The sequence below is a fragment of the Girardinichthys multiradiatus genome, chromosome 8 (assembly GCF_021462225.1).
Source record: "Girardinichthys multiradiatus isolate DD_20200921_A chromosome 8, DD_fGirMul_XY1, whole genome shotgun sequence".
Classification (NCBI taxonomy): domain Eukaryota; kingdom Metazoa; phylum Chordata; class Actinopteri; order Cyprinodontiformes; family Goodeidae; genus Girardinichthys; species Girardinichthys multiradiatus.
In genome coordinates this window covers 31,609,489-31,630,269 of record NC_061801.1, presented here as the reverse complement: position 1 = coordinate 31,630,269, position 20,781 = coordinate 31,609,489, and the positions used below count along the sequence as shown (strand labels likewise).

The following is a 20,781-nucleotide window of genomic DNA, read 5'->3' as shown; positions in this document are numbered from 1 at the left end:
AAAACATGAAACAAAAGCATAACTAGATCCGAAAACCAAACTTGACAAAACATGAACAAGACGACAAAACTAAAGCATGACCAGAAAAACAAACAGAAACATGATTCAAAAATCTAACAATAATAATAATAATAATAATAAACAGAAGAAATATTCAAAACCTTAACTGTGAAAAACACAGTTAAGTACACGCTAATTTGCGTGTACTATAAATAAATTGCACGTGCAATAAGTGGGTGTGTTTTGCTAGCGATTTTCAAAGGTTGGGCGTGTAAATGGATAGCAGGTGCAAAACCGGTGCAGACCGCCCTATTTAAATGAGGACATTGTGTGTGCTACTGGCTGGAACGAGAGGAAAAGCACACAGATCCCCCGTTGTGTTGCTAGAACTATGCAGGGATTTTTATGCTGCATCATTATAAATGATCCAGTTGCTGATTTTTTCTTTCTGTTCCGTTCGTCCCGTGCTTTTCTGGACTGTTACAGTTGGTTAACTTTTGTTGTGCTACTCACAGCAGGTTTGTCATCTGCCCTGACAAGATTATGTCTCTTATCTTGCTCGATATAATTTGCAAAAAATTTGACAGTCAATTTTAACAATTTAAAAGACAAATATGTCTGTTAATTAATTTGTCTCCCTTGATCTTTTAATCCTATTTGGGGACTCACTGGATTCTGTTATTTTTTTAAGAGTGTATGTTTGCAGAGTTCGGAGTTTATCATAAACAGCCACAATATTTAAACCTGAACGTAATATTAGCAATATAAAAAGAGATTGTTGTAGGAATTGGCAATCTGTATGTTATAGTTTTGCCAATTTTCAAACATAGCGTCACATACCTGTTCTGCAAAAAAGTTAAATCGAACATGTATGTACTTAAAATTTCATTATTTTCCAATGATTTTACTAAATTCGTTTTGGTTGTTTTGCCAATATTTTAACGATATACAACGTGTTTGATTGTTTTTTGGTGACACAAAATAATTTTTTTGCTGTATAAACAAAACCCTCCCTTGGCATATGTTAACATTTCTTACCGCATGGACAAGCTAAAATGGTGATTTTTCACCTGCTAAGAAGTGATTTTAGCAACCAGTTAGGAAATGAATGATTTAACCTGCCTTATTATTTCTTTAGTTCTTCCTATTAATTATATTTTCAACATCAAAGCACAGTGGGTCTTTAGCATGATATGCGATTACAGGCTGTGCGCACTTGATCAGTTATGTGCACAATTTACCATGATCAGGTTTGTCTGTGTTCAGCAGATGATCACTGACAGTGATTTTACGCTGGAATGATGTTGAATGAAGTTTTGCAAGGAGTCTTACCATAGGAGAAATATCAAGCCTTTTGTTTGTGATTGGCTCCAAATCAGAACTTAGATAATCCTACATAGAATCCTCCATTCTCATCTATTTTTAATATTTTTATTTTTGACAACCTAAATCTGTTGACATATGTACTGAAGATGCTCTCTCCCTGTCACCTGTAATTCTATCTATGCTTCCTTCTGGCCAAAGTGACAGCAGACGTTTTTGCGGCCCAGTTAGCACCTGCATTTCAAACGTGCCAAATCCACATGCAAACATTGCACCCAAACCATTTAAGGCTTTGAAAATCGCATTGCGGGTGGTAAGGGATGACATTTCCATATCCTCCTCCCATGAATGTATGCATTTGGGTCAAATTCATGAATGCAGAAACGCTAAAAAGTTTGCGCCCACAGTTCCGCTGATTTTGCACACGCAATCCGATTACCACCTCGTTTGTTGATCAGCTTTGCTCACGCAAAAAGGTTTGCATGCAGTTTTGTACACGCAAACCTTTTGAAGATCAGGCCCTAAGAGTGCTACAGTCCTGTTATATTTTCATCAGAGCAAACTTAACACATGTTAAAACCTTTAATCATACAGCAACACAAAAAACATATTATACCACCAATTTCTTTTCAATCTGAAAGGAGGACAAAAAAAAAGTATTTTTTAACATTTGTGAGTTGACTTTTCCGATGGCCATACGTAGAGCTTTAACATCTCAACACTTTATAATATCTTTGTGAAGAATTAAAATGAACTGGTTAAACTGGCAGGCAGTGATTTTATTGGTAGGTGGACTAGAACTGGAAGAAATGCAAAGCCATTCTATATTAGCCTCAGATGAGACAATATTTCGTGACATCGCTATCTTAACAGTAACCTTCTGACCTAAATCCAATTTTAAAAGGTTCTTTAAAAACACAAAGGAGCCCAAAGAAAGAAAAAAAACTATGCCGTATTCATTGCTTTCAGTTTATTTATTTTTTTCATTGGATTAAACAATTTTTTATTGAGTCAGCCACAACAGAAAGAAAAGCATAAAAACTGCTAAACATTTCTATTGCTTATAGAGAAAATTGTATCACTATTCATGCTGTACAAAGAGACATGAGAAACTAAACAAATAGAGCTAGTCTCTGGATAGCAGAACAACACCAATGATCTGACGTTATGATAAAGGTTATTTGTCCAGAAATTATATTTTAAATATAAAAGTTTGCTTGAAAAGTTACAGATATCAACAGCTGATGGATGTTTGTTCAGAAATGGCCCAGACGTGTTAAATCCTTAACAAAACCCACAGAGACGAAAACATCACATTTTAAAAGACCAGTAATTTACTGTATTGCAGCAATGTCTGAAAACCTTGCATGCAATATGAAATCCCACCTTTAGTTTTGATAACGCTTTGCAAAACAATGCCACACAGTGTTTGCTCTTTAGCCTGAGGAGTGCTTGCACAATTTGTGTCAACACTCTTGTTTAATTAGTACAGCTTGCTGGGGTAGATGAATGCTGGAACATATTGTGTGCACTCCAGATGCTTTCCCATCAGTGCAGTTAAGAGACCATTGTTGTGCTTCTTTTGCTGTCAGCTTGCTGTTCTCTGAGGGTTTTGAGGAAAGAAAACATTTCTTTTTGTTAAACTTTATGATTACTTTACTTAAAAAGATAGCCAATGCCAAAGTATGAAAATAAACTCAGGCTGGAATACTTGTATACATTTTTAATTTTGTCTTTTTTATGTGTACATTTGTGTTTAAGTATTCCTGGGAAACCTACCCAGAACATAAAACAAATAAGCCAGATCCTGTTTCCCACTTTAGCAATCCTTAAATTTCTCAGATTTGAGAGTAGCGCTCTTTAAGAAATAGATAAACCATCAGCTGGTGAAATTTAATCTTAGATAATCAAACCATGCCAATTTCTGCTGGAGTTTCAATAAGATAAGCAACTAGTTATCTAGCTTGCATCATCAGCATAGATTTGTTTTTCATATGCTAGTTAAGACAGACCCAGCATGACATCAAACACGTTATATCATAATATACAAAATTTAATATTATAATGGCTGTTGTGATATAACATTTTCTTAACAAAGAAAATGCTTACATTTTGGTGTATATTTCCCAGTGCAGCTTGCTGCCTCACATTTGAAGAGTTCCTCTGAATAATCCCCATTGGAAGGGCAAGATAAACCTTTGCATCACCTTTCACACCGGAATAACAGCCGAGACACCCGCAAACTTTAGCATCCCAGAACAAAATGTAACTGTATTGCTAATTAATAGGGTAAGGGATGAAATGTGACTTATCTGTAGTCTTATCTGTAGTCCTCTGTCTGTCTTATTACAGGGCTGACCCTCAGAAACTGGATGCATTCATCATGGACAAAGCCCTTTTGGACTATGAGGTTTCCATAGATGCTGACTGTAAAACACTCACAGTGGGGAAACCTTTTGCCATAGAAGGTAATATCTGCAAGTTATCATCTTAACGCTCACTTGTTTAGTAAACAGGACAATTTTCAATATACAGTTAGTTTGTCTTCTAGAGGAATTACTGTAGTGCATTCTGAAATCTGCTAAGATCTTAAAACTGTTTCTTATGTCTTTGTCAAGAAATGAAAATACACTTATTGGAAAAAAAAGTTATCCATCCATATAAATGGTGTAAATAAAAGATTATATGACTGTATTGCAGTGATTGCAGAGTCAGTTCAATTGGATAATGGATGGTTGCACATGCACACCGTCAGTATTGGAGCAACACGGTAAATGAAGTTGTGAGTCTATGTCCAATATCAGTGTGTGCAACATTGATGTAATAACTGCGTAAGTGACTGGCATTTATAATCTGCATTCTAACAACATATTTGCCCAGTTGGACATACTCTAGCACTGCCTATAAATCTGGGTGGCTGGTATGCTTATGCTTATAGAAAGGGCAGATAGAAAGTTATGATAAAAAACACAGAGAAGACTGCAGAAAATAAAGGTTAATTGCAATAACACACAACTATATCACAATCGCATGTTTTCCCTAATATTATGCAGTCCTTGTTAGCAGATTGTGGCATCCCTTTGAACTTGGTAGAAGACTGTATTAGTAGTTTTTAGAAGCTGTTTCTTTTTATACAAAAAGTAGAACCATAGATGTCGTACCTGTCCCAGATTTACACTGGATTAGAGTCAACATCCACATGATTGTGTATGCTTGTTGGAGATAGATCGGGGAAGCTGGCTGGTCACAAGAAGACCTCAATACAGGGTTCCTGAATTATTGGCAGACATCGCGATGGTGCAGGGCTTACATTGGTGTATCCAAGGCATGAGCTGCATTGGGGCTTTGCAGTGGTAAAGGTACCACTGAAAACCTGCATGTGTCTGCTCTGGTAATGACAACCCATGCTCCATAATCCAGTTGATGCCAGTCAGTCAAATACGGTGTGGTCGCTTGGTGTGGTTTGTCTTAGGCAATTTAAACTTTGTGTATAAATTCAAACCTACATTATATTCCCTATCAAACAGTAAATTGTTACAAATGTTCATCAACAATTTAACAACCTAGCATACATAAGCCAGCGACTGGATGCTATGGTCTATGCCCCGTAAGATATATAACTTTTTACAAATTGGCATTATGAGATCAACAGAATGAAGTGCTGACCTGTTAAAGACGTACCTGCGTCTTGCCTAAGGTTCATTTTGGATAGGAACCAGTTCCCTGTGATCCCAACAAGGAATAAGTGGGTGTAGACAATTGGAGGAGGGAGGGATCAACAAAGTCTGACTCTCTTATTTTTTTGTAGTTGAACTGGACTGTATGTAATCTCATCTGAATCTGACTAAATGACTGGACTGGGTTTTATTACAATTAATAGGTTTGATTTGAACTGAATTTGTCATGAATTGGAGTCTATATAATAGGATATGAATTAAACCTGTTTATCCTTGAGATGGCATTCATTGTAAATTAAAGTGAACCGTGTCTACAAGGAATCTTCTGTCTCTGTTGACCTTGACTTCCTTTTTGACATCAGATGATGACATCTTTTCTCCAATAGTGATGCCACCACTTCAGTCCCATAAATATGTCATCTTATCGCAGTTTGTTACTTCAGTATGTGTGTGAAGTGCAAATTGGACCATTTATTTCACTTTCTTTGGTTAGTAGAGTTTCCTACTTTTTTGACACCTATTGGTGTTGTTGTAGCCACATAGTCATAAAGTGATTAGTATTCATATGCTTGACAAGCTTTTCTTCTGCCTAATCTAGCCTCGAGATGACCAGTGGCTCTATTCACAGTTTGCTGCAAACTCCTTTTTGTGTTTTTATTCACCAGTTCCCAAAGATAATCTTACCAGCAACCAAACCCGTTTTGTTTCCAATTAGAGAATGACCTCTTATCCACCGAGTCATTTCTGCATCCATGCATGTTGTCAGGATAAGTAAAAACATGAGCACTGCTCAGTTTGGGACAACATTTTTATTGTTTTCTGTGGTGCAAATCAGTAGAGCAGAGCAAAACAAATCCCATTTCATTTCTGACATTTCCCATGGTGAACAATTAAAATCATTCTTATTCAAAAACATAATATTCATTTAATCTGAATAATGAGTGATGTGTTTCTTATTAACCGACTAACTATTTAGGGTTTTGATTTAATGTCATCTTGTACCATAAACTTCATATTAAGGTCCTTAAATGGGACTTTTGGGGGTTCACTTTAGATTTCGAGACATTTTCATTTTAAACATCTCTAAATTAAACAATATCAATCACTATATTTGCACAGTAGTTAATCTTTCGGCTTTCAAAAGCTTATAATCTCCACTGTCCACAGCTAATCTCTGGTCCATTTAGCCAACCTCTTCCTCCCACTGTGGAAATGTTCCCATGGCACCTGCTTCCATTACAGGCCACCACAGCCCCAGATTCTAGTGCTGTTGTTAATTACTTAATGGACCCTTAAGCCTTCAGGATACAATACAAATCAATCAGTGCAACCAGGGTACTTTTGTAATTGGCAATTGCAGAATTTGTCACACTTTCCTGGCATGCTGAGGCATGTGGAGGAACACTGAAGATATTTATGGCTCTACTCAAGAGAAGTGAAATATATGTTTGCTCTACGTTTATACCTACAAAAGTATAACCGTTAATGAGTCTGCTTTGTTTCTGTTCCACCACGGGCAGGCTACGGCATTGGCCTCCCTCAGAACTCTCCACTCACCTCCAACTTCTCAGAGCTTGTTAGTCAGTACAAATCCGATGGCTTCATGGACATGCTGCATGACAAATGGTATAAGGTGGTGCCCTGCGGAAAGCGCAGCTTTGCTGTGACCGAGGTAAGTGTTAAGATGTCAAGTGAATGGAGTTCATGTGCTACTGTTCATCTCACATAAACAACAAAAGAGCAATTTAACACTAAGATAAATATTTCAAGTGTTAACTTGACAACATTTTGACATACAACATTGTCACCAAGATTTTCTTGCCATATACCTTGACCTTTTGCACATTTTGTCCTGTTACAACCACAAACTTCATCGTATTTTAATTTGATTATATTTGACAGATCAACACATGGTACGGCACAACTGCAGAGTCACACATAATTGTGAATGTTTTCAAATTGATTTACCCATAAAATCTGAAAAGTGTTGTGTCGATTTATGTTCATCCCCCCCTTAGTCTGATACCCCCAAATAAAATCCAAAGTCATGTACTTAGTAAAACTAGCCCATCTGTGAGTAATCTGATCTTACTTTTCTGTTAAGGACTAAAAGGTTTGTTAAAGAACATTAGAGAACAAACAGCACCAAGGAACGACTAACACGCCACAAATGTCAGGTATAAAGTTGTGGTGAAGTTTAAAGCATGGTTAGATTATAAGGCAATTTCCGAAGCTTTGAACATATTACAGAGCACTGTTTGGTTGGCTAGCAAAAAATGGAAATAGTATGGGACAACATCTAACTAAAGAAATGGCTGTCCAGGTAATCTGGCAGCCAGGAAAGGATAGCATTAATTAGCCCAAGGTAACTCTGGAGGATTTGCAGAGATCCACAGCTCAGGTGGGATAATCTGATAGCAAAGCAACAATTAGTCATGTACTCCACAAATCTGGTCTTTATCCAAGGAGAACGCCACTGTTCAAAGAAACAGGGACAAAGCAAACATTTCAATTTAGAGACTTTTGTCTAAAGAAACCAAAATTGTATTTTTTGGCCTCCATGCAAAATACAATGTTTGGAGAAAAACGTGCAGTGCACATCAGCATAAGCGTATCATCTGCACTGCAAGACATGGTGTCAGCATCATGTTATTGGGATGCATTTCATCAGCAGAGAAATGGAAGCAAGTCAGAGTTTATGTCAAGATGGATGGGGCTATTTAAAGGGCAATCTTGCAATAAAACCATTTAGAGGCTGCAAAAAATTTGAGACTGGGGTAGAGGCCCAGTCAAAGCCCAGACTTTAATCTAATTAAGGATCTGTGTCAAATCCTGAAATGCGGTTGCAGACATTTATATTTGTAACATTACGAAAATAAGATATTCTTTTCTTTCCATTTCACAGTCATCTGCAATTCAAAACATTGAACTTTGCTGTTGTAAAATGACATGGTCTGTACTGTCCTGCAATTTCGAATCAGTTAACAAATTCAGCCTGTCCATCTTTGCTCCTGACTCCGTAAAGCTCCACACAAGAGAACTTTGTAATTATTTTTGTGCATTATTGTATATGTATTGAAGTGAATGAAGGTCAGTTTATTTTCTGTTTTTAATGATTTCATCTAACTAATAAATACTTATGGTTTGTGCCTGAAAAATGACAGCATCACCTCAATATGCCTGCAATCTGAATGTAAATTAATATCTCCTTTCATATCAGTAGGATAAAGTGTATACTCTAATGCTGTAGATTCAGGTAAAGCCAAAATGAGCCATTTTCTTGTGTGTAGCCACCTAGATGTGCTGTAGATTCTATCTTCAATAGCAGACATTTAAATTGCCCCAGGTGCATTTCATTTTTCACCATCACAACCCAGCCTCCCTAAAGTTAAAGCAGAGACGGCTGCTCAGCTACTTTTTTTCCTTATCTGTTTGTCACTTAATATCACAACTTTTTCCACACAGGTGCCTTGCAGGGCTCACATGAGGATACACTGGTAACAGATCGAAAATTGTAGATAAACAGTATAAAATCCAGGGCAAAGTAAGACTGGGTTAAAAATCAGTATTGTTACCTTTCATACACTATTCACTGCACAAGAAATGTGAGCTGGACGACATCAGCAGGAAATTCATGATATATAAGTAGCATGAATTACTGAGCAGCCTGGCTCAGTTTAGTCATGCTCAGCGTTTTTTTGTTTATTTATTGTATATTTTTATTAAGCCTGGAGATTCTGAAATGCTAAAAAAAAAAAAAGAAATCTGATGAATTACCTTCAGTGACTTTGCCAAACTCTCTGGGACTCATCCAGCTCTCAGTCACCCCAAAAGAGTAGATCCTAGACCAATAAATGGAATATTATTCCATTAGGAAGGTCAAACGTCACGTTGCTATGAAATAAATTGTGAGAAAATGGCTGATAAAGAAGTGTGTAATATAGTTTATTGAAATAATAAATATAAATTTGGCTGCAAAAGTTATATTTTAATTTTAAAGCATGGTCACACTAAAAGAAATTAATGTTTTATAATTGGGGCTGCATGCCTGAGCAGTTGGTAGCACTGTTGCTTTGCAGCAAGAACATTTAAATTACACCATTCATATACTCTAAAACCTTGTAAGTTACAAACTTGTTCGGTTTATTTAAATAATAAAAGGCTAAGGATATCTTGGGTGAACAAACCTGTTCTTTTGTGTGAATCAAATCATTAAGAATCCTTCCATTTTCTACCCTGGACAGGTCGCCAGTCCATTGCAGGGCAACACAGAGACACACAGGACGAACAACCACACACACACACCCATTCTTACCTAAGGGCAATTAGGAGAGACCAATTAACCTAACAGTCATGTTAAGGAGAACATGTAAACTCCATGCAGAAAGACCCCCCAACTGCGCCACAATGCAGCCTATTAGAGAAACCCATTGAGCTTCAAATATTTATAACCAATTTAACCTGTTTTACTCCTTTGGAAGAGGTTCAGTGAAGTCTTATAAGGTTGTTGTGTAGTTCAAGCTATTTAAACGTATGCAGACTGTGTACATCAGTGAGATATAACGCAATGGATAGCATATATTAAGAGTCAGCAATTTCATGGTAGTTTAAGTTTGGTGCTGTTTCGTCCAAGCAACAAGTTGACTGAGTCTGCTGACTGTGTCTGCCCACCAGATCAGCTGCGACTCCTCATTCTGCTCTAGTTCGACCATGATTGGAGTAAATTGGGGGATTTTATGTTGTTCACTTTCAGCATCAAAGATGGTATGTGCTTTCCAGGTCTCACAACAGTTTAAAATGTGTCCTGGCAGACTCATGTTTAGCTGATCTGAAAGAGCTGAATAAGAAGACTGTGGCTCAGTGGGGAGAGTAGTCGTCCAAAAGTTGTGGGTTCATTTCCAGCTTACTCCTGCTACATGTCGATGTGCCCCTGGGCAAGGCACTTAACCTCAATGTGCCTACCAATCTGTGCATCGGTGTAGGAATGTGAGTGCAGTTGGGTGAATGTGGCTCTAATGTCAAGTGCTTTGGAAGGTTGGTATGACTGGAAAAATGCTATAGAAGTTTTGCCAAATGGAAAAATGATCCAGTTAACTTCTGACCAGCTTTTTAGGTCCCACCATTCTTAGGATTTATTTACTTTTCGAACAAGCTCACAATGATATGCCATCTTTCTACAACAGATAAGGGAATTATGTCCAATAATGAGCCTTTGATATTGTCACACAGCAGAATTTTAGCATCTTACTGTATGATTTCATCCTATTGAATATGTTCAGTAAATTTTAATAAGATCAATGCATAATTCAAAATGGCAGTCTGTGATGAGTGATGTTACTCCTGGCATCTTCTCTAACCCATCAGCTGAGTGAAGATTTTGGGATAAAACTAACCAACCTCTGTCCCTTCAACATAAATCCAAGGTTAAATAAATAATCCAGTGTTTGTTTTTAGTTTTGTTTTAGTTTTGTTTTGGGTTTTTTTCAAATAATTGCCAGATAAATTTTATTCCCCAGCAATCATCTATCACTAGTTACGTCCTATCCAACTTTTAGACTACTTAAAGCTCTCACTCTGCAAAATTTCATCAGAAATAGCTTGCCAAGTTAACATACTGCAATGAGGAATATGATCCATCATGTATTTTGTTTTCCAATAGGACTTTATAATGTAATCACTGCAGCTGGCTCCATTTTACAAGCTGCTTCATGCTCACCAGTCAATAGCTTTCTTATGAGAGTGCGGGCACAGCTGCAGAAACTGCAACAAGTGCAGATGTTACACATTTCTCAGTGTAACATCTTAAAAGTTGATTGAGTTATGTGAATAAATTAAAATGCCAGTAGATCCAGTCTAGTCACGCATTTAGATCTGGATGAGAGGAAGAAATAGTTTTCTATAACATTCTAGACTGAAGTGAATGAGTAATGTTTTTCATCTTTTTGTAAAATAAGTAAGCTACCAGATTCCATTAGAAATTAATAGTTAAACTTATTTTGTCTTAATAATAAACTTGATGATGATAGACGAACATATATCTAATGAATTCAAAAACCTTTTTTGTTTCTTGAGTGATAACTTTTCATTCACTTCCTTCTTCCTCTGCAATGTAATAGTGTTAAAGTTCACTTTGGTGTAGAGGTAGATTGTGTGCACCATATAGAAAGGCCATGTGTCCTCGACACAGCCGTCTGGGGTTCAATTCCCAACCCTGGGTCCTGTGCTATATGTATTTACCCCATCTCTGTCTGCCCACTTCCTGTATTGTGAATGAGTAAAATTATAAAGATTTTAAAAACTGTATTGAATCTAGGTAATAGGCTTACCAAATCAGAGGTTCACACCAACCTTTATGCCCTTAGTTATAATTTAAACAAAATTTTATAGGTCTTTTATGTGAACTTTTCTTTCATTTTATTGTTTCTTATCTTTAAAAGGCATCTGGAGTTTCACAGCACATCTTTTTCTTTTTACAGTATTCTTTTTTAGTATTCCTGGATATGTTTAGGAATGAAAACACCCACAGAAAAAGACAGTACTTTTGGTTAAAACCATAGTTATATTGGATATATATGTGGTGTAATTAATTAATTCAGTACATAGTAAACAGCACTGTTTTCTTCAGTGCTTTTAAGTGGCGCCAGGGTGCTTCTCATGATTAAGTTAATGTGATTGTGTAAAAAGCAGTGAAGATTTTTGGTATGGGCAAAGTAGCTCTCTGTCAATGGTGACATGACACAAAGGGGGGCATGAGCACAAGCAAGTGTGCTGTTGCTTCTTTGAGAACCTTAATAATGGCTAATGATGCTAACTTTTGTATCTGATTTACAACTTTTGATTCAATGCTAAATTAAAGGTCTCCTCTTTTAACTGCTTTTTAACAATAAAATTGACACTAATATATCATTTGTTTTACTGTATTGGTAAGAGCATAAAAAAGATCATTTGTCCATCTTTAAAAGAATTATTAACATAAGCTATTCTTTCTTGGCATTATGACCAACCTAGACGTAAACAAACAATCTATCTCGACTAGCGTTGAATGGATCCATTCATGTAAGAACTCAGCTTTGTTGATTTGGCTGGCCTTTCAACTTCACATGGGCTGCTGTAGACTAGTTAGTGATAACTATGATTTTTGCTCACCATAACAAGCAACCATAATGGGCACAACAATGTCCAAAGTGCAAAACAGAATTTTGTGTTCTTGCACCATGGCAATCAGACCATCCAGCAGAAATACTAGGATGCTTGTAATTATTTTTACCTCTGCCTTCCACCCTCCCTGTTGGATGGAGTAAGGGGGAGTCAGGTTTAGCCTAAACCGGCTCAGTTATGGTTTAGGTGCAAACACACCCTCCATTTCTGCTACCTGTGTGACCCCTTCTCTTTTCCAATGGTTATAATCAGTCTGACAGAGAGAGGTATCCCAACCCTTGTGGTTTTTAGTATAACAATGGCCACACTTTATCAGTTTATTATTGTACTTAGTACCCCTACACATAGCCCATTCTAAAATGGCCAAACTCTTAACACTCAGTAGTTTAATCTAACCTCCCCAACAACCCCGCACCATTCCAAACCCCTTGTGAAGTGCCTTGAGACGACATGTGTTGTGAATTGGCGCTATATAAATAAACTGATATGAATTGAATTGTATGCTCCTTATGACAACACTGTCTTCTGATGGCAGTGGGGGTTTTATGCTGCCACGCTGCCAGAATTGTACGAGGATAGTTTAAGAAGAACAACAAAAGATTCTAGGTTTTAATTTTGTTTTCAACATTCCTTGAACCTTTCTGAATCCTGTCATAAGTGGCTAAGCCTGTACTAAAGATTATGTTTTTTTTCTGCACTGATGCATTCCACTTGGTTCTTTTACTAACTTTTTTCTTTCTACATCTCCCCCTCTCTCTCTTACCAGACACTGCAGATGGGTATAAAGCATTTCTCTGGTCTGTTTGTGATGCTGTGTGTAGGCGTGGCCTTATCTCTTCTGACCACGATAGCGGAACACATTGTGTACAAGCTAGTGATCCCGAGGGTCAAGGAGCCGCGCTCCAAATACTGGCTGCACACTAGTCAGGTACCGACTCACTGAGCTGAACACAAAAATAAACAGAAACATAAGTAGACTAATTTCAAATTCCACGGAGAGACAATTGTAAGGTAACTTAGAAAATGTGTTTAAATGGAAAGCCGCTATCTGAGAAAAAAAAATGTAATTATAAAAGTGAAGATGTACAATCCTTTTGCCACAGAGGTTTGTTTTGAAATATAGGCTCCTTATTGATGACTATTTGGTGGTATTTTGTTAAACGCACATCCTATCTTTGTATGTTCAAACTCTCCTAAAAATATTTTATTTTGGAGTATTTGTTGTAAAACTTGTGAGAGTGTTTCCTCTTGTGACCACACTATTTTGTCGAGTACCTCAAGGCTCTTTTGCTGGGGCTCTTACTATTCTCAAGTTACAAGTTTATTTTCTGCTTGATTTTTTTTTGGAAACATTACCTCTTTTAATAATTACTGTTACTGTATTTAGATCTTGATTGCATGAATGGATAACAATTCACTTTCTCTTAAACCACCACATACTTGTATGCTGAAATCAAATCCTAGATGGCACAAAAACTCCTTAATTTTAGATAAATAAATAAGTTTAGATATAATCATATTAGGTCCTATTGGTACTCACAGAACTACTACTTTAGATGCAGGCAGCATGGAAGCTTTTCTAAAACTGCATGTAAAAAGTGTGAGTTGTATTTTAACTTTAAGAAAAACTTTAAATAAATAGGAAAAAGTTGTTACTTAAAGGAACAACTTGTGAGGCGTTTATCAAAATATCTTTTAATCTAAATCTCACCTACAATTTATTGTCAATGTATTGTCCAGCACTTTCACCAGCTGCTGTTGTTCTAATATACTTTTTAAATAAATTTGATTTAGTATTAAATTATAAACAGCCATATTTAATAAATTGTAATATAACTGATGAGGTTCTTTTGACATATTAACTTGTGAAAATAACAACCATTAAGCAGGTATTAAGCACATTTCTGTAGTAAAACTGCTTTTTTTATTAGTCTGATGTTATACACAAATTTTAAATGAGGTGTAAATCAGCTGTAAGAGGACGACCATCATCATAATTAATGTTATGTTTCACTTAGTGTGCCGAGTTACTAAAATGAACAAACTTCTCAATAAAATTCTCATTGTTTTAATATGGATTGTTAGAGTTAGAAAGGTGATAAACATAGACAAGTGTAAAAGAAGACACAAGGTGAACCAATTAAGTTTGACTTGCAAGGGTGAGCCAGTCCTCTGCCAAACAGCGACTTCCTTCTCACAAAAGGAAATATCCTTGCACCAGCCTTTTATTTACAACTCACATTCCTACAAGCAAAAAGCGGGAATTGGTTCAGCCAATTCTTACAGAGATCTCAACCTAAAAGTATAGTCATTCCCATATATGGTACAAGCTTGTCATGTCCAGGGAGTAATCCACTCCAGACCACATTCCTTCACCTTCCACAAACAAATTTTCACACTAAAAAAGCAATCATAGTAATCAGAAATCATCTTAACTATAGTAGTACTACACACATAAACATGATTTAAACTAAACTATGATAACTTATATACATTTTTCCAACATGGATGTATGTAAATTTAACTAGTAACATGTATTATATAATCTGTTCATTGTTTTTCAGAGATTACACAGAGCCCTCAATTCAGTCTTCATTGATGACAAACTACCAACTGTTACCAAGCCTGAAAAAAGGTAATGTTCTTTGTGCAGCTGTCAGTAAAATTAATGCTTTAGACAAGAATTGTATATTCCTACAAATTTGATTAATCTTACTATGTTAATTTGAAATAAATTCCCTCTACACTGACAGAACATTGCATGGATGTGGTATGAATATTTGCTTTTAATGCAGTGTACTGTATGTTGTTTTGATTTGAGACTTTGGCTCATTTAAACTTCTGTCAAGCTACACTAAATAATCAATAATCGTTTGGCTTTTTCCTTTATGGCCACAAAAAGACAAAAAACATGTTTTGTCATTTAGTAAAAATGACAAAACAGCTTTTTCCTGAGCACATATTTCTGTCCCCACTACTTTCACTCTTTGAAGGCTTTAATCACCATACCATAACTGTACTGGAAATGTTACCCAACCCATTGATGACTTGTTAGAAATCATGCTGAACTCTAGAGTGTCATTATGAATAAAATATGGACCATATAATCTTACATTTATTCACGCTAAAAATACAGTTCCAGCCGAGAGCCAATTTTCCAAACTTAAATGCCCCATTGGACAAATTATCAGGCAGAGAATGAGTGACATCAATTAACATCCAAGTGGCAGTTAGGGGACCCGTTTTTAATCAGGAACTAAATAGAATGGTCTCTTGGAAGGCAATTATCTGAGGTAGTGGAGAAAATAATCTGATGCTGACGTCAGAGTATTGTTAGAAATAGTAAGAAAGGCATGAGGTAAGTGGAAAGACTCTCTATTTTACTAACATTTGTCCTGTTTTAGAGTTCCATGCACTTTACTATTGCTAGTGCTTTCCCTTTTTAAAGTCAACTTCCAATCCCCGATATTGATGTACTGTCTGGGTTTTCATATAAGCAACACCCACATTGTTAACCCAGCCATGTTTTACAAGACCATTTGTTTGGAAATTACTATTTTCATGTGCATTGCTTCCAAAAAGGTTGTTATAGGTTACACACATAATTGTGTTGATCTTAAATATAAAGTGTTTCTCCCTGACAACACCTAGCAATGTTTTTATCCCCTATGGTGTTCACAGTGAAAGAAAGATTGTATTGGCTGCTGTAGCTTGAATGTGATCTGATTGTGTCAGGTTATCTGACCTGTTCAGAGTGCAGCATGAAAAACTAGTCATTTAATATTAAGATGTTCAAAGCAAAGCTCAGTTGAGGAAGCAGGAGAACAAGTTTTGTCTGCATGTAATCAACTGAAACAGCACTGAATAAATGTTGAGCGCCAAATTATCAATAAGTCATATAAAAGCAGAGTGTGTCATGACACACATGCATTTATAGAAACACATGATGAAGCTGCGTCCGTTTTAGGTGACACATGTTTTGAACATTTTAGTAGCCTAGTTCTTTAGCCTAATTGACTGCCGTTTAGAAACTCCAGCAGGGCCAAAAATCTGTCATGGTTGAGAAAACCTCACTTATGTTTGTATTAAAATACTAAAGTACAATACTAAAGTAGACCATGCAATATATGACAAATGCAGAATGTATTTTTTCTACACTTCTTTTGAGTTTTGAGGAATATAATTGGGCTTTTATTAACCTGACAATTAGACGAGACCTGGACCCTGTATTGGAAAATAACAGAAAATCCTAAACAAGGCGACTGTTTAGCAAACAGATTCCTTTTCAAATGATTCCACTCTGCACTAAAAGTTCAGCTCCCCTGTATATTCTCCATCTATATCTGCTTAGAACAGCAGGGGACACTCCGGTGGAGTGCACAAAGTGGGGATTAAATACACATAATAATTGTAGACATCCATGTGAAGGATGCCTATGGTAATGAGAATAGACCACCTACCCTTGCATACTTACCTCATTCAATCAAGCTCCACTACATCATCCCTGCATGCTGTCTAAGAGTCAGAAAATATTACTGTCTTATTAGGAGCATCTCAGAAACCTGCAGCTGTGTCAAATATCTGACTTGCAAGTACTGCACTACAGTTTGATGATTCTTACATTTATTGTACTGGAATGCATACTGTCAAATAATCCTGAGTTATGGATTTGGTCAGCTGGTCTCTCAATGCAATTGATCAAATTTTCTCGACGAGAAGACAGGGTGAAGGGGAACCCTCTTGTCCAGATGGGACATTTTTCTCCGGATACACAATGGACTCCTGGCAGAAGTGGAGGATTGTGTGTTTGTCGATAATGTCAGTCGAGGATGTCGAAGATGTGGACACAATTGGATATTTAAAAACAGGATTTCTGCTTTTTGGAGTCGGCGGTTACCTGGCATATCGAGAAATTCGAAAAACTTCAGCAGCTGTTCTTGCCATTGTGAGGCTGCCTGGCATGTATGATGGAATCTGCAGAGTGATCAACACTCAGACTGAGATGTTACATGAGCTGAATCGCAGACTGGATGTGATCCTTACACAGGATCTCAGGCAGGTTGCGGTTCCTGGACTCAGGGGTGAAATTGGATAAATCTAAATGGAGAATAAATAAATGGAGAAAGTTGTTCGCTCGGATCTGGCAGAGAGGACCTGGAATTTGGCTGTTTGGATTTGCAATTGAGAAGCACTAGCGAGACTCTCAAGGCAGACGGAAAACTAAGAGTGGGCGTGACCCAAAACAATAGTTGTTATCTGAATCTGGCTCCCTTGTATGGCCTTGGATGGCCGGCTATCTTCAACTTCTCCTGGAAGTTATGTAAACAAGATGCTCTGCTCCCTCTGCCCCCTCCCTTCCCTGAGGACATCTGTGGACCTGGTCAGAACTGTGTGGCCGGTTGATGAACATCATCAAGGACAATGGCCTCTGTGACAGTGCTTCATGGACTTACTTGCACACACTCACATGCACACACACATGCCCAAGATAAACATATGCACCTCCTCACACCTCCTTCACCGGATCCCCTGCATGATGTTGTTTTGTATACGTGTTGCTTTAAATCTTTACCTATGTGTGTGTTGCTTACCCCTGCTGAGGTTTTCTATCTTACTTTACCTAATTGTATGATTTCGTTACTTTTAATAGATTTTCAGATTTCTCAGAAGGATTACCAGTGTAAGAATCATGATTATTGATTAATTAATATTAATCAAGAGTTATAATTTAAAATCATAATTTGAAAAAAAATTATTTCTTAACCAAAAATCATTACTTACGAATAGAAATCAGAGATGTCCTCTGGTGTGATTATGGGCTCAAAGCTCTTGAATAATTACAATTAGCTATTCATCATTAATAATTGATAAATTATTAACCAAAACCACAAAATGTCACTGTTTATTCAACCACTTCACCGAAGGTGGGGGAACTTTGACCTTGTTTTGACAGATAAATCACTCTTACACACACTCTGACACATAAACGCTTCTCTTAATTATATATATGAAGATTTATTGAATTCTAATATACCATAATTCTGGTCCAAAAACCTTCACCTAACTAACAAGCACTATTCTACACAAAGGGGATAAAAATGACTACCTAACAATAATAATAAAAGAAAAATATGTGCACATTGAGTGTCTATGAAGATCAAACCAGCAGTTTTATGGACAAAATGTACAATTTGGGTTAAATGGAATGAGAAGTCCTCCTGGTGTGCTGATGTCTCGATTGCAGCGATCAGCTGATAAAACGGTAGGGCCACGCCCCTTTAGCCTCTATCAGCTGATCGCCCCAAATCTCGAACAAAGAGTCATAAAACTTTGAGGTGGAAACTCAGTGGAAAAACTCCAGTAATAAAACTGGAACAAGGGGTGGTCAGGCGAGGCCCAGACCACAGTTGCTTTGAATAAAAAAAACTTTTTAAGTCCAACTTCTAACTCCTGGCTGATTTGGGATAAGTCGGACAAAAACATGAACACGCAGCGCTTGCACAGCAAATAAAAACACAGCTCAGCATAAAACACTTTAATTGGTATTGCATGCAACAAGTTGATACCTTGGATTAACTACTGGTGATTCTAAATCACCTTAACTATGCCTCATCCTGCCCAGACCTCTAAAGGCACCTATCGAATTTAATATAAAAAGAACAAAATTACTTTGAAGTTGATTCCTTCTCTTCACCGGTTGGGTTAGGTCTGAAGAAAAATGAGGGAGGAGGGATCACGCGTCCGTGATCACCTCAAGAAAAGAAACGGTAAACTTCTCATCTGTCCAGGAGGGGAAAATATGAAGAACCGTTTAGTCGACTGAATCGACAAGGAGGAAACTCATCTCCTTGGAAATAAAACCTGTCGGCTTTCACCTGCGCCGGGTGTCGGCGTGGTCTTCAATCGGTATATGAATCTTCTGACCTTGTTGTATCAGACAGATTTCCAGCTTTCAAGCTCTTCCGGGAATGGCCTTGTGGAGAAAAAGTTTGCCTGCGAGCTTTTGTCTCCAGAAATGCGCCTCCGCTGCATCATTCCGTGAGATGCGCTGGAAATGGCAACAAAACTTTATTTTCTCCAGGTTTTACAATCCCGGGTGACGTCAGAGCTGTGATGTCTGTTGAGCTGCGCATGTTCATGGAAAATGGATGACTCCAACACCAGCAAGAGCCAAATATTAGTGTATGAAAATTTGACTAAAGCTGTTTTTACACCAATGACCAGAGATTTTTAGATTTCTTAGAAGGATTGTATTACAATAAATTCATACCAGTGAAAGTCAAACATTATTAATATTTAAAAGGTTTGGACTAAAACTGTTTTATTCCAGTGACCCAGCTTTTTTGAATGATGGGACCACAACTGCCTCATACCAGCGACCTCAAGGATTAATATTATCATTTTTCGTCTAGCACAGGATGAATTCCTTACCACAGAGGACTTAATGAGCTAATTACCTCTATTAGAAAGATTGGATTAGAGCCAGATCTTACCAGTAAACTCCCAAGGATTATTAATGTCATTTGATTTGTTTTTCTGTGTTTGATTTTCTGTATCATTGTAATGTTTTTCCTCATGTACAGCATTTGAGTGCCTTGTTGCTGAAAAGCGCTATATAAGCTTGACTTGACTAGTGCAGTCACTGTATTTCATTACTCATCACAGAATGAAGAAACAAAAACCGAATGCAGTCTTTAAATAATTTTTAGACTTTACTATATGGTGAACAAGTTGCTCAGTATCTTGCTTTAAGCACCATATGCACCAGTGGTTTCATAATGCTGCATCAAGTGTCTGCTTAAGTAGTATCTGAACTGACAGATCGGCTGGGTAATAATTTTCACTGGTGAATTATTGGCATTTTGTAAATGGAAACCTATTGCATGCTGATAAATGTGAATAAATGGGAAGTTATCCCCTTTAATGGAAAAAGGAATATAACGGTGACATAGAAAATTCTATAATTGCATTAGAAAAGTTGTTATAGTGTTAGATGATGAGTTTTGGATTATGTTTTACAGAAAGGTTAACAGGCATCTGTAGGAGCAAGGAAAAAAAGGAAATCGATAGTAACAAGATTGAATACAAGACTCTATGAACTCGATGCACCAGAAATCTTTAGATATTATGACAAAACGTCGAACAAATGTAACCGACAAAAAATATGACTCTTCTGTAAGCAATATTTCTTTATAAAAATAAGGAATTCAAAACTGGGACACTTATCTTTGTGTGGAGACCACTGGAATATCCAACACAGAAAGTAAAACAGAGTTCTTTATATGATATTAAGGTAAAAATAGATAAACCTGCTGATGTCAGGGAGAGCGAAGCAAAAGATTCCAGCTCCCCTTTCTTGACATCTTACGCACTACACAAAACAGTCAGAGCTTAAGTGTAAAAATATAATATTTTAAAATAGAAAATCACCATCGAAGAAAGGGCTGGTGTATATGCTAATTGAGGCGTATCAATCAGAGATTTTGTGGCCAACGTCTGATCTCCGATCTCGTAAAGCTCTGCTTCCCAAAACCATTGTAACCCATTTCTAACTCCCTTCAAGAATTCAAATTAACTTTTAGTGCATGCCACAGAGCAGACAAGTACCATGTCATGGGATATT

The 20,781-nt window shown here is 37.0% G+C and overlaps 1 protein-coding gene across 1 annotated transcript in view; it reads left to right on the top strand.

The window, feature by feature from the left end:
• Window positions 1-20,781, top strand: part of grin3a (glutamate receptor, ionotropic, N-methyl-D-aspartate 3A) — a 68,564-nt gene that overhangs the window by 35,154 nt on the left and 12,629 nt on the right. The window contains exons 6-9 of the mRNA XM_047373601.1: window positions 3,676-3,791; window positions 6,521-6,672; window positions 12,925-13,086; window positions 14,723-14,793. Of these exons, the coding sequence (XP_047229557.1) occupies window positions 3,676-3,791; window positions 6,521-6,672; window positions 12,925-13,086; window positions 14,723-14,793 (501 nt within the window). The remainder of the gene's footprint in view (window positions 1-3,675; window positions 3,792-6,520; window positions 6,673-12,924; window positions 13,087-14,722; window positions 14,794-20,781) is intronic.